Source organism: Poeciliopsis prolifica, unplaced genomic scaffold (genome assembly GCF_027474105.1).
Source record: "Poeciliopsis prolifica strain line A6 unplaced genomic scaffold, Auburn_PproV2 SCAFFOLD070, whole genome shotgun sequence".
Lineage (NCBI taxonomy): Eukaryota > Metazoa > Chordata > Actinopteri > Cyprinodontiformes > Poeciliidae > Poeciliopsis > Poeciliopsis prolifica.
The window spans coordinates 387,501-402,252 of NW_026562445.1; the positions used below are offsets into that span (position 1 = coordinate 387,501).

At 45.6% G+C, this 14,752-nt stretch overlaps 1 protein-coding gene across 5 annotated transcripts in view; it reads right to left on the reverse strand.

The window, feature by feature from the left end:
- eps8a (epidermal growth factor receptor pathway substrate 8a) overlaps positions 1 to 14,752 on the reverse strand; it is a 31,631-nt gene that overhangs the window by 4,638 nt on the left and 12,241 nt on the right. For all 5 annotated transcript variants that reach the window (XM_055020749.1, XM_055020747.1, XM_055020750.1 and 2 more), the window contains 19 exons: positions 13,799 to 13,866; positions 13,559 to 13,720; positions 13,195 to 13,344; positions 12,712 to 12,794; positions 12,507 to 12,640; positions 9,442 to 9,512; positions 9,122 to 9,248; positions 8,558 to 8,646; positions 8,373 to 8,447; positions 8,143 to 8,291; positions 7,662 to 7,839; positions 7,453 to 7,583; positions 6,537 to 6,648; positions 6,253 to 6,393; positions 6,125 to 6,160; positions 5,112 to 5,138; positions 2,075 to 2,303; positions 1,438 to 1,627; positions 1,236 to 1,368 (listed from right to left, as the gene is read on the reverse strand). In XM_055020749.1, coding sequence (XP_054876724.1) covers positions 1,236 to 1,368; positions 1,438 to 1,627; positions 2,075 to 2,303; positions 5,112 to 5,138; positions 6,125 to 6,160; positions 6,253 to 6,393; positions 6,537 to 6,648; positions 7,453 to 7,583; positions 7,662 to 7,839; positions 8,143 to 8,291; positions 8,373 to 8,447; positions 8,558 to 8,646; positions 9,122 to 9,248; positions 9,442 to 9,512; positions 12,507 to 12,640; positions 12,712 to 12,794; positions 13,195 to 13,344; positions 13,559 to 13,720; positions 13,799 to 13,866 — 2,285 coding nt within the window. The remainder of the gene's footprint in view (positions 1 to 1,235; positions 1,369 to 1,437; positions 1,628 to 2,074; positions 2,304 to 5,111; positions 5,139 to 6,124; positions 6,161 to 6,252; positions 6,394 to 6,536; positions 6,649 to 7,452; positions 7,584 to 7,661; positions 7,840 to 8,142; positions 8,292 to 8,372; positions 8,448 to 8,557; positions 8,647 to 9,121; positions 9,249 to 9,441; positions 9,513 to 12,506; positions 12,641 to 12,711; positions 12,795 to 13,194; positions 13,345 to 13,558; positions 13,721 to 13,798; positions 13,867 to 14,752) is intronic.

A 14,752-nucleotide genomic window follows, 5' to 3' on the forward strand; every position in this document is an offset into this window, starting at 1 on the left:
TTTATGACAGTGTTATGACATGTTTATGACTGTTATGACATGTTTATGACAGTGTTATGACATGTTTGACTGTTATGACATGTTTATGACTGTTATGACATGTTTATGACTGTTATGACATGTTTATGATAGTGTTATGACATGTTTATGATAATGTTATGACATGTTTATGATAATGTTATGACATGTTTATGATAGTGTTATGACATGTTTATGATAGTGTTATGACGTGTTTATTACAGTGTTATTCACAACCCGTCAATTAAAGTGTTTCCAAATATTTACTCAACTTCAGTTTCTGTTGGTTTTCAAGTCAGAGTCTGTTTAATTTATTCATTGGGAGCTAAGTCTGGGTCCGGTCCATTTGACTTTACTGCGGTTCTGGCCAACAGAACCGGGCCGTGGAAACGTCGAGGAGAAATGGTACCTGAATGCAGCCGGTCAGAAGATCAGAGGAGGCTCAGAAGAAAACCTGCAGGAGGGAAGCAGACAGCAACAGCAGACAGACGCTGGAGAACCGGGACCAGGATCGGACTGGACCCGGTCCGGGACCGGACCTGACTCGGACCTTGTCCCGGTCCGGGACCGGACCTGACTCGGACTTAGAGGACCGGGTCAGGCCAGAGGGACAATATGAAACGGTCCTACGATTCTGGAGGTTCTCCTCTAACGGACCAATCGGCTGGAAGCTCTGCCAGGTGAACATCTTCGTCATCATCAGAAGTGAGATAAAATCTGATTTCATTTTCAATCTGATATTTTGTCATGTAATTATTTCATTAATCCAGGAAAAAAAATAAGAACTTTAAGGCTTTTTAACTTTTTAAGGCAGAAAAATCAGATCCAGTTTCGTCCAAAAACAAATTTATTTTTATGTAATATTTTAACAACATAAAACTGAATTTCTCAGTTTAATTGAATTCAATTAAAACACTGACTTCTTATTCAATATAAATGTTACTGTAATTAATTTCAATGAAATTGTGAAATTTTACTTTTATTGAATTTGTTAAACAACTAATGTTGATTTTAATATATCAGTTATTTTTTATATATATATTTTATCCAAATATTAGGACTGAATTTTAGAATGTTCCTTTTTCGATTTTCCCCAGAAAATATCTTATTTTTGATTTTAATCTATTTCTGTTTTAATTTGGAGCAAATGAAGCACTAATGTGAGAACATGTCAGACGTATTGGTGAATTATTGGTGAATTATTGGTGAGTTCTCACCTCCAGCGCCGCCTTCTGGACCGTCACCTGGCTGAAGACCCGTCCCCCGTCGTCGGGACAAACCGTCTTCAGCTCCTCCTTGTTGAGGGAGAACAGCTGGGCTCCGGTCAGAACGCCCAGGCTGCTGATCGTCCTGCAGAGAAACAGCAAGGAGTCACGGCCCGGTCCGGTCCGGTCCAGAGGCCCGGTCCGGTGCACTCACACTGGGCTGAAGCCCTTAGCCTCCAACCAGGCCTTCACTTCGTCTGGCGGAGAGTCATAGGTGATTCCTGGAGCCGGCAGGTTGCCGCTGTTGCTCTGAGACGGAACCTGAAACTTTTTCTGGGCGCTCCGACCCAAAGTCAGTCGGTGAACCAGCTCGTCCTGGACCTCCTCCATATTGGACTTTCTGCCTGCAGAACCAGAACCACGACAGGACATGAGAGGGTCAAAAAAACACACAAAACTCAGCTTGAGTCTGGAGTTTTCAGACAACAATGTTCTGATAATGGCTCAGCTTCCCATTTACAACTTCCTGTTTACAGCTTCCTGTTTACAACTTCCCATTACAACTTCCTGTTTACAACTTCCCGTTTATAGCTTCCTGTTTACAGCTTCCTGTTTACAGCTTCCTGTTTACAACTTCCCATTACAACTTCCTGTTTACAACTTCCCGTTTACAGCTTCCCGTTTACAGCTTCCTGTTTACAGCTTCTCGTTTACAGCTTCCCGTTTACAGCTTCCTGTTTACAGCTTCCCATTTACAACTTCCCATTTAAAGCTTCCTGTTTACAGCTTCTCGTTTATAGCTTCCTGTTTACAGCTTCCTGTTTACAACTTCCTGTGAGGAGTGAACTCACGTCCTGCGGCGGCAGTGGCTCTCTGTGCACCCGGCTCCCTTGCGGCGGTGCCGCCGGCGTCGCTTGATGTGCTGCTGTTGTTGCGGCTGAGCGTGATGCTGCTCGGTTTCCCAGGTTCTGCGGCGGGTGGAGGAAGTGGCGGCGTGGGGAGCCGGTTGGGGGCGGGCGGCGACGGGACCTCGGACATCTGAGGTTTACCTGGAGGTGTGTCCGACTTTGTGGTCTGTTTCTGGAAAACAGAATCGCTTTAGTGTCTGGTTCTTCCTGACACTAAGGCTCCAAACATGATGTTTGGAGCCTTATCAGAAGTTCAAAGGTCACAGTAAGGTGCGCCTTAAAACCTGGAACTGGGGAAACTATTCTGATTTCATACTGCAGCCCATCACTGAAGCAATATGTAGGTAGTAGCATAAACATTAGCATACTAACCCCTCAGGCTGGATGCTCCTCAGATTTCCCATCAGCCACTTGACGAAGGACGTTTTTCAACATGGCTGCAGTTTAGAGCCTTTTAACCCTTTTAACTGGCGGCGCCCCATCGATGGGACAAATCGAATTTGTCTGAATTCTCTGCCTTTTTCTCCTCTTTAAACTCTGCTGGTGTCCACTATGATGCTTTTGTATGGCAGCCTAGAGCCTTCCCCCTTTGACCGACAATGCATTCCACTAATAATGAAATTATTTTTCCCAAGTCAATAATATCCAGAGAGCGATTTGAGCTTGTTTTGACATGCCTGTATTCTTTCTGACAGGTCAACTTGGAAACTAAATCTAAAGCCATTGATGTGTAGCCGACACGTGTCTGTCATAAAGATATCAGGGGTTTTAGGTTTGGTTTAACATGAATCCACCAGCTGCATACATAATCACACCTAATAGGTGCGCCTTTGCTGTGACATGCTGAAGGGAAAGTCAAGCTTTGTGCACCCTCATGTGCTACGGTGTTTACAGGACTTTTTCTCACCAATGTCTGGGGCGGGGGTTGGGTTAGCATATCATTAGGGGGTTGGGTTAGCGTATCGTTAGGGGGTTGGGTTAGCGTATCATTAGGGGGTTGGGTTAGCGTATCATTAGGGGGTTGGGTTAGCGTATCATTAGGGGGTTGGGTTAGCGTATCATTAGGGGGTTGGGTTAGCGTATCATTAGGGGTTGGGTTAACGTACCATTAGGGGGTTGGGTTAGCGTACCATTAGGGGGTTGGGTTAGCGTATCATTAGGGGGTTGGGTTAGCGTATAATTAGGGGGTTGGGTTAGGGTATCGTTGGGGGGTTGGGTTAGCGTATCGTTAGGGGGTTGGGTTAGCGTATCATTAGGGGGTTGGGTTAGCGTATCATTAGGGGGTTGGGTTAGCGTACCATTAGGGGGTTGGGTTAGCGTATCGTTAGAGGGTTGGGTTAGCGTATCATTAGGGGGTTGGGTTAGCGTATCGTTAGGGGGTTGGGTTAGCGTATCGTTAGGGGGTTGGGTTAGCGTATCGTTAGGGGGTTGGGTTAGCGTATCATTAGGGGGTTGGGTTAGCGTATCATTAGGGGGTTGGGTTAACGTACCATTAGGGGGTTGGGTTAGTGTACCATTAGGGGGTTGGGTTAGCGTATCATTAGGGGGTTGGGTTAGCGTATCATTAGGGGGTTGGGTTAGCGTACCATTAGGGGGTTGGGTTAGCGTATCGTTAGAGGGTTGGGTTAGCGTATCATTAGGGGGTTGGGTTAGCGTACCATTAGGGGGTTGGGTTAGCGTATCATTAGGGGGTTGGGTTAGCGTACCATTAGGGGGTTGGGTTAGCGTATCATTAGGGGGTTGGGTTAGCGTATCGTTAGGGGGTTGGGTTAGCGTATCATTAGGGGGTTGGGTTAGTGTATCATTAGGGGGTTGGGTTAGCGTATCATTAGGGGGTTGGGTTAGCGTATCATTAGGGGGTTGGGTTAGTGTATCATTAGGGGTTGGGTTAGCGTATCATTAGGGGGTTGGGTTAGCGTATCATTAGGGGGTTGGGTTAGTGTATCATTAGGGGGTTGGGTTAGCGTACCATCAGAGGGTGGTGGTAGTGTATCGCAAGAGGGAGGAGGTCTGACTGTACACTGATAATCGCCTCTCTGTCCATCCCTCCCTGCTCTAACAGTGGCGGCAACCTGCTAAATGTATTGTCAATTCCAAAACTTGACAGATATGCTATTTTATTTATTATGAGTAATTTCCACTATCAGTAATAATGTGTCTACCAGAGGATTCCTCAGGTCATTGCCTTTCATTAGACCCTGACTGTTGTTGAAGCACTGAGGACTTACAGTCATTTGAAGTTTGTATGTCAGATGTTGTCCAAATGGCACTTGGACAACATCTGTGCATGCTCAAAAATAAACATGTCCAAAGTGACATTTCTTTTTGAGCTAGTTTGATCAGTCATGAAATCTATGAGCAGAATACTTTATTCTACAGATTTATTGTGTTTTCCAGTCCATATATTCAACACTCAATGTGCATTTACAAGAAATAAAAATGAAAAATCTGGGTGAAGCAAAATTTTTCTATTTCTTTTGTGTTACAAACATAATAGCTACAAACTACTTACAATTAAAGTATTTTTGACAGCAAAAAGAGAAAATAGCAGCTGATTTAATTTGTTTTCAGATGTTTTTGGTGATTTCGGTACCGCCAGTTAAGTGGTTAAACAAATTACCTTAAATTGATTCATTTTCATGACATGGATGAACTTTATGTTAAGTGTTTTCAGCTTTGGTCATCATATTCTTACGACTTTAATGTGGTAATATTTATCAGGATCAGAAACTCAGAACTTCCTGTTAGCGCATCTCAGACCAGCCATTAACAGGAAGGAGATGAAGATGAGAGACAGTTGACTCAATGGTTAGCGTTAGCTCCTGCTAATTTAGTTGTGGCTGCTCAGCTTTAGCCTGATCCAGGCCAGGAATAAAAACCAGCAGATGAAATCAGGATTTTGTTCAGCTGATGGATTTTCTGGTAAATGAGTTATTAGTTCTCTGGGATCATCCCGAACGATGAGGAAATGATGGTTTACCTCGTTTAACTCTCCCAGTAACTGCTGCTGAAGTGAAATGGAGCAAAGATGGAGGTCAGAAGATAAAACATGTTTTATTCACCATGAACTCACTAAATTTGACCACCAGGGACTCTACTGTAGGAACCAACTGCAGTCACACAGTCATAACTCACAGCAATAATTTGGGTTATTTAGTCAGAAGAGAAAAAAAACAGGGTTCATAAGTCATATTGTGTTTTTATTTTTAAGAAGTCAATTTGTAAATGCCATAGTTTAAAGATAAATAGTTAGCTTTCTATTTATGGAGATAAGTATTTAGTTAGTAAGTTAAATATTTAGCCTTTGAATTAAATATTTTATTTAATTCAAAGGCTAACTAATGTTTAGTGTGGAGTTAAATATTTGCTAAATATTTAAACTAAATGTTTAGTCGTCTGTGGATTCACGAAGAGTTTCACTGAAACCCGTTTTTCCCTCCCAGGCTGAGCAACCCGCGGCTCCACGCCGATTAAAGGAACAGTCCAACAATCTGCAGACATACAGAACCAGAACCCGTCCTCTGGACCGACTGGCTATGCTGGTTCTGATGGGAAATGACCAGCTGTGGGTCAGAACCTCACGTGGACTGGTTCACAGAACCTTCAGGTCCAGTTCCTCCAGAACCAATCAGAGATCAAATCTACTGGGCTCTGACTGGACAGAAAGCAATCTAGCAGAAGACACAGGCTGATTATGATTGGACGGAGAAACTGACTAAAGCCGAAAGGTGGGTCAGAACCACCATCACTCTGCGCTGAACATTCTGGAGAAACGCTGAAAAAGGACCAGAATCATAACTGGGTTGGGTAAAGACCCGGTCCGACCCTGAAGGATGGTTCTGAGATACAGAGAAATGAAGACATGAATCTGACCCAAATCGTTCAGAAATGAGGGACTGTTCCTTTAAGAGACCACAGCAAAGCAACCAGGAAACAGAACCAGAGCATCAAAACCTGAACCGGAGCATCAGAACCGGAGGCGGCTCTTCCTACCTTAAACAACTCAAACTCCTTCTTAGGCATCATGAGCTTCAGCCAAGAGAAACGAAATATGGATGAAGATGAGCGAGATGATGATGATGATGAAGAAGAGGAAGAGGAGGAGGAGGAAGGTGAGGTACCTGGATGGTATGGCTGTAGACCGGGTCTCCACGGCCGGTCAGATCCGAGGTTCTGGTCAGCTCCAGGATGTTGTTTGGAACGTAGCCGGCAGCGCCAGCGCCGTTCCGGACCTTCCACCACTGCTTCCGGTCATCAAGAACCTGCCAGACAGAACCCAGGGTCCGGCAGCTCTGACTCCTGATCTAGAAATTGTTCCTGACAGTTCAGCAGAACCTGCTTGTTCTGGTTCTGTGTTCTAAAGAAGATGATCATTCGGACTCAGAACAGAACCAGAACCGATTACCTCAAGGAGTTCGTCTTTCAGGACCGACAGCTCCGTGTTGTTCCTCGCCACAAAGTCGTACTTTGATTTGGCAAAGAGGTTCTGATCCAATTGGATCTGAGGGTCCAAAGTCCTGAGGGAGAGAATGGGTCACGATGAGAACCGGACTGCAGCAGCGCCAATACTAGGAGCATCCGAGAGTCTGGTAACGGATCCAAACAGACCCAACATGGGCCAGACGCCCTGGAGAAATGTTCCCTGTGATCAAAAGGTTCTGGATCCAGACCCGACCCAGAACCTTTTGGTGCAGTTCAGAAGTATTTAAAGATGGAAGAAAGTCTGATGATCTGGTTTGAAAAGAGGAATGAAGAACAGAATCAACAAAGACAAAGAACCAAACTTCATCAGTTTAAAACATTAATAAATACATGAACGAAAACAACCTTTGATTTTTATCAATAGATGACGTAAAATTGAACCAAAAAAGTACAAATTATGGAAAATACGTTCAATTAAAGAAATAATTACAAATAAATAGAAAAACCTAATAAACTCTTTTAAATGTCAGAATAATTAATATTTTTTATGAAAACTCAAATTGAGCTGCAGAAAAATTTATCACTTAATCTTTATCTTCATTGAACACATAAATACTAAATATTTGGAATTATTACAATTTTCAAATGTAAATAAAAATAAATCAGTATTTTTAAATGTTTAGAGTGACTATTAAAACCATCAATATATTCTTTATATTTTGATTCTTCATGTATTTACTAATGACTGAGCCAATGGCGCTAGACGCAGCGTTAGCGGCAGTGCTAGTGGCTAGCGCTGCGGCTAGCTGGGGGGGGTTAGCGGTTAGGGGCTAACCCCAACCCCTAACCCACTAGCGGCGTGGGCCAGTTCTCCAGGGCGTCATGTGACCTGCGGTTACCGGTCCACACGGCGGCTGACGGCGTGTTTGAAAGCAGCCACGGCCGTGTTCTGGTCCAGGACCTGGAAGCGTTTGTGGGCGGAGTTATGGAGAGCGTACCCGTCAGCCAGAGGAAACCGCTGCAGTGCCCCCTGCCGCAGAAACACAGAACATGAAAGGCGTTAGCGGGCGTCGGAACCAGAGCCTCTGTCAGGGTCCGATCGACCGACCTCCAAACACGGCCGCAGGTCGGCCGCGCCGCGGGCGTCGGCGTTCACCAGGCTCTCGGCCAGCTGCAGGAGTTCCTGCTCCCGATTCGGGGCCACAGCCGGAACCGCAGGGGGCTCCCAGCCGTCCCGGAACCGCAGCGCCACCTGGGGGAAGTAGTGGTCCTTTGGCCACTCCAGCCTGGAAAACCCACGGAGCAGCAGATCAGTAACCATGAAAACAGACAGAGGCTGCTTACAGGAAACAGAATAAATTATTGAAGCGAGGAGAAACTTGTGATGAGAACATAAAGCAAATATGAAAATAAGAAAATCTCACTGAAGCCTACAGAAATCATGAGAAGAGCACAGAACCAGAAGCAGGACTTTATCCATCCTGTTCTCTGTTCTGTTACAGGAAGAAATATGGGCCAAATATAAAATCAGACAAGAACCTGAAAAGAACCAGGTCCGGTATAGAACATAACCGGGTCGTGGTTCTGACCTGCACTTGGTCCAGCCGTCGCCCAGAGTCACCCACAGGTGGCGCTCTTCAGCCGTTCCTGCGGCGTGGAGGAACTCGATGGCGTCTCTGCTGAGCAGCGGAACCAGGACGCTGCGGGCCAGCTCGGTACCGCCGGACGCCTGGACCACCTGGGGACAGAGAGACCCTGGAATTCTGCTCAGTTCTGTTGGAGCGGATCCACCGTTAGTGATGTCACTTCCTGGACCTACCATCCTGAGCGGGGTAAACAGGAAATGGACCAGATCCACGGCACTAGGGTTCTGAATGTGGTCCTTCAGCTTTGCCTGCAGGTCAGAGCAGACGGTCAAAAGGTTCTGCAGAACCAGAACCAGTAACCCCCTGGCTATCGTATGGATCAGAACCAAACCAGTTTAAATGAACTAGAACCAGTTACCAGCTGGTTGAAAGCATGTTTGAATTTCTGCAGGCAGTCCACAAACTCTTCTTCACTGGGAGGCTTGGCCCTCAGGGACAGGACGCCCTCTGGTGGACGAAACGAGCACAGCCACATCAATTGTTTCTCTTTAGATCCTGATTTTATTTTATTTACTTAAAGCCAATTATTGTGGAATCTTTGTGTTATTTCCTCAAAACAAAAACAATTAGTCATTTTAGGAAACAAATAATTGAATTAAAATTAAAATACAAAATAACCCCAAGTAAACAATATTAAAATTGAGGTCGAAAAAGTTTTTTGTTGATAGTCCTCATATTTTAGAATGGAAAACAACTAATTTTGATCATTAGTAAAACGAACATGGAAAATATTTAGTTGGGATTTAAAAATCAACTAAAACTAACTCCATAGTTTTCAAAATGCACACAATTAATGTTTAAATTTGAACCAATATCCAAATGTATATCAAATAAATAATGTATATTAAAAAAGTCTAAATATTGAGATTATTTCTAATATCTCATATGTTGCATTAGAAACAGTAATGTCTGAATTTGCCACCTCCCGGCCCTTTCTTCTTGCCCTTCTTGCCCTTCTTCCTCCTGCTCAGCTCGCTGAACGCCTCAGCTGCCTTCTGCAGTTTCGTCACAAAGAACTCCACGTCGTCCAGGATGTGGTTCAGGATTTGCTGCACGAACAACAACGTGGATTACGAGTCAGTTTGCTGAGGCATTAATGATTAAACCTGAACCAACAGTCGGCCTGCTGCTCTAAACTTTAAGCTGATTTTCCTCCAAACTCTGATTATGTTCAAATCAAACTGGGTCTGCAATCAGCTTAACTTTCTCCATGCAGAAATCTGCGCCAGCTGTGAGCCTCACCACATCCCGGTCCACCCGTAGCGCTGACACGTCCGCCGCGCCGTCGTCCTGCGACGGCTGCTGCTGCTCGCCTGCAACACATTGCCACGCGGGTCATTGCTTAGAACAAAGGGCCATCCCGTCCCGGTCCCAGAGGGCCGACGTCCTGCAGCTTAGAGTCTCCTTGGTCCAACACGCTCAATCACCAGATTCTCTTGCTAACGAGCTCGTTAGGAGACTCAGGTGTGTGGAGGTGGAGAAACAGCTACAGGTCACAGAAGACCAAACTTCCAGGCCTGGAACCGCCCACTCTGACTTACAATACATCACTAACTGGTCCCATTCCACTAACTGGACCCATCCACTAACTGGTTCCATTCCACTAACTGGACCCATTCCACTAACTGGACCCATTTACTTACTGGTCCCATCCACTAACTGGACCCATTCCACTACCTGGACCCATCCAGTAACTGGACCCATCCACTAACTGGTTCCATTCCACTAACTGGTCCCATCCACTAACTGGACCCATTCCACTAACTGGACCCATCCACTAACTGGACCCATCCACTAACTGGACCCATTCCACTAACTGGACCCATTTACTTACTGGTCCCATACACTAAATCTGGAACCATCCACTAACTGTGGCCAGCTGTGAGCCAGCTGTGAGCCTGGACCCATCCACTAACTGGACCCATCCACTAACTGGTTCCATTCCACTAACTGGACCCATTTACTTACTGGTCCCATCCACTTACTGGTCCCATCCACTAATTGGACCCATTCCACTAACTGGACCCATTTACTTACTGGTCCCATCCACTAATTGGACCCATTCCACTAACTGGACCCATTTACTAACTGGACCCATCCACTTACTGGTCCCATCCACTAACTGGACCCATCCACTAACTGGACCCATCCACTAACTGGACCCATCCACTAACTGGTTCCATTCCACTAACTGGACCCATTTACTTACTGGTCCCATCCACTTACTGGTCCCATCCACTAATTGGACCCATTCCACTAACTGGACCCATCCACTTACTGGTCCCATCCACTTACTGGTCCCATCCACTAATTGGACCCATTCCACTAACTGGACCCATTTACTAACTGGACCCATCCACTTACTGGTCCCAACCACTAACTGGACCCATCCACTTACTGGACCCATCCACTAACTGGACCCATCCACTTACTGGTACCATCCACTTACTGGTCCCACCCACTAACTGGACCCATCCACTAACTGAACCCATCCACCAACTGGACCCATTCCACTACCTGGACCCATCCACCAACTGGACCCATTCCACTAACTGATCCCATTCCACCAACTGGACCCATTCCGCTAACTGGTCCCATTCCACTACCTGGACCCATCCACCAACTGGACCCATTCCACTAACTGGTCCCATTCCACTAACTTTACCCATTCCACTAACTGGTCCCATTCCACTAACTGGACCCATTCCACTAACTGGTCCCATTCCACTAACTGAACCCATCCACTAACTGGACCCATCCACTACCTGGACCCATCCACTAACTGCACCCATTCCACTAAGTGGTTCCATTCCACTAACTGGTCCCATTCCACTAACTGGACCCATTCCACTAACTGGTCCCATTCCACTAACTGAACCCATCCACTAACTGGACCCATCCACTAACTGCACCCATTCCACTAAGTGGTCCCATTCCACTAACTGGACCCATTCCACCAACTGGACCCATTCCACTAACTGGTCCCATTCCACTAACTGGACCCATTCCACTAACTGGACCCATTCCACTAACTGGACCCATTCCACTAACTGGTCCCATTCCACTAACTGGTCCCATTCCACTAACTGGACCCATTCCACTAACTGGACCCATTCCACTAACTGGACCCATCCACTAACTGAACCCATCCACTAACTGGACCCATCTACTTACTGGTCCCATCCACTAACTGGTCCCATTCCACTAACTGGACCCATTCCACTAACTGGACCCATTCCACTAACTGGACCCATCCACTAACTGGTCCCATCCACTAACTGAACCCATCCACTAACTGGACCCATCTACTTACTGGTCCCATCCACTAACTGGTCCCATCCACTAACTGCGGATAGCTCCAGTTAATATTTGTGAAAACTAAACTGGAAACCAGCATGGAGAGGAGCTCAGACCAGCAGCCTCACCAGTCCATGAAGCTGCAGAAGAACAGATTATAATCCCGATGAAACTGGAAATGTAATCTGTGTTTTCAGGTTGTGGTGTTTAACTTATTATGATTTCTAGATGATGGTCACTGATAATAATTATAATCAGAGGAGAAACTTCTGCTAATAGCAAAGCTTAACATCTTAGCTGGAAACATTTAGCACACTGAGTTTCTTTAAATTAATTAGTCTAAGAAACGTTAATTTATTAGAATATAAAAATGTTAAAAATCTGTGTTGAAGGTTTTTGACTTAATTATTCAAAGTAGATGTTTATATTTATGCGGTTATTTTTTACAGTAGTTGTGTTTTCTCTTTTTTCCCTAAATAACTACTTAAGAAACAAAATAAAATGGACAGCAGAGAGTAAGATATGATACAATGTTAGAGAATATGTAGAGTGTTAAATTGGCGCTTTAGCGTTTTCATGTCGATATAGTTTGAGTGAAAGTTTCACTACCTGATGCACAAAAGTGCGGGTATGTGTGTAACAACCTGCTGAGGGCGCTATACTTTATTATACCTCATGTTGTGTCATTGACACATTCTGGGTAACAACATAATATGTGCTGTCACTTTAGCATTAGCTTCCGCTAATATTTATGATAAATGCTTTAGTATTAGCACAGCTAACATGTTAGCTAGCGGTGCCAAACACCTGATTATTAATGCAAGTCAAACTTAAGTTCAACTTCTGTTAATGCATGACTTTTATTGTGAAATTTTTGCTTAAATGTAATTTTATTTGTTCCCAATAAATATATGCCACTCACAACATGGCGGAGGTTCTGAGGCGCTCGTTCTGCATATCCACAAGGTCACTGACCCCCTCCCCTTCCTTCCCTTTATGACATCACTCACAGTGCTGCTGTTCATTGGCCCATGCTGACCAGGCGGCGACCCGCCCCCTGTTGTCCTGATTGGATGAGGCTGGCGCCTCGGGGGCGGGGGTCGTGGGTGGAGGCGGGATCATGCCGTCGCTCTTCAGGATCATCCTGTAAGATGAATCAGCCAATCAGCAGCCAGCATTAGAAGGCGCATCAGGAAGTGTCTGAGGTTTTCTTACTTCAGCGTCTCAGGTCGTTTCTTTACTTTGCCCCCTTTGGCATCGATCATGGCACTTTCTATGTCCAGGTGAATCAGATTCGCCTGTTGGAACACGACACCTTCAACACATTTTAGTCACACAACCTCAGAAAACACCAGCTGCTCTGTTGAGGCTGGTCTGAATGACCAGGACCAGCTTTAGTCAGATTTTGAGTCCCACAGGGTCGTGTCCTCGGTCCCGTGTGATCTCCTTTAAATGAAAACATGACAAGTCTGATCCTTAACTTCAATTAACTTTTAGGAATAAATCCTTCCACATCTGATTCCAGATGAAACATAAAAGCCCCAGGTGTGGAAATATTTCCATCAGAACCAAACTGACGAGACAGAACACATCTGGAACAGCTGCTATGTACGACAGTGAATACAGAAATAAAACGCTGGAGCAACAAAAACCATTGTCTGTGCTGAGATGAGACGGGTCGGGATCGTGGCCCGGTACCTTGATGTCGTCGCACTGGAACAGGTGCAGATCCGCCTTGCTCTGACCCGAGTCTTTGCAAACCAGCGCCAAGATGGAGTCGTAGCTGCAGGCGTTCATCACCGCCTGGCAGTGCTGGATGGAGCCCATGGGGAAGTTCTCCAACTCGTTCTGAAACGCATCGGACCGCCGGCGCTTTCAACATAGATCTACTCCTTACAGACTCGAAATATGAATCAGAGCTGAATGAATTCAGAGGGGTTCCTCAGGGCGGCGTCCCAAGACTCATACCAGATCAGAGCTGAACGTCCAGATCGAAAAAACACACTGATCCAGAACCAGCCAGAGGTTCTAACAGGTTCTGGTTCTGGACTTCCCATTCTACCTGTGACTCCAGGTCGATGAGGCTGACCGCCTTGTCCTCCACCTGCAGTAGAATTTCCTGCGTCCACACCTTCCCCTTGGCGTCCAGCAGGCGCAGCCGCCGCACGCCGTCGTCCACCGTGATCATCCCATCTTTCCGGTCCAAAACGAACGTGGTGAGGTGCTGAGAGACGAAGAGGTTCCTGAAGCTTCAGCAAACCCGACCGGTGGCCAGAGTCGAACCAGAACCAGCAGAACTCACCTCCACCTGGTACTGCGACGTGTCCGTCAGGCTGTTGATGCTGCTTCTGGAGAAGTTCTTCCTTTGTTCTGAACAAACAACACATCCATTCAATTTGGGAATCTGATATGTTCACCTTGCAGGATGTTCTGACAGAAAGTACGGAAGCTAGATAGGGCCAAAAAACAAAACATAAAAATCCTGACAATTCTGGGTGAGACTATGAAAAATGCAAATAACCATTCTTAAATGTCTATAAGATATGTTTCTAGCTTGTAAAACTTATGAATATAAAAACTATTTCATCCTGGTTATAAGATATGTAAACCTGGATTTTATTCACACCGAAAATCTGCTCCGAATCTAATTTTCAGACTAGATTTGTCTCTGGGTGCAGAAACTATCTAAACAATTATGATTCTGAGAAAAAAAAAAAAAGTCTGAATTGTTTTTTATACTGTTTGTTGGCACTAATCCCCTTCCGTAGGTAGGAGACACATGAGAGATTCCAGATTCCTGATCCCAGGGTCAGATTTTAGTTTTATAAAGAAAACTAAATCATTGAATCAGTTTGAGGGAAATCCTGACAGAGTGACCTTTGCTGAACCCACAGATTCGCCGCCAGGTTCTAATCGCACACGGTTCTGGAGGATCCAGAACCTCTCTGGGGTCGGTGTCATTGCTATGGTAACAAAGGTGGTTTAACTTGAGGTCACATGAGTTCAGCTGCTCTGTGGACATTCAGGTGACCTGGCGGGAGGAGATAAGACCCGGAGCGGATCATTCAGTATTGATCCATCATTCAGCCATCGGTCTGCTTTGATCTGACGGTTATCAGTCGCTCACAGCGGATGAAATACTCCTGATGCGTTCAGGGACGCTCCGTAAACCCCAGCAGCTGCTCACCGCAGAACCCGTCAAACGTCTCAACAGGAAGTGGCCGCAGGAGCCAATCACAGCCGGCGAGGCTGCGCC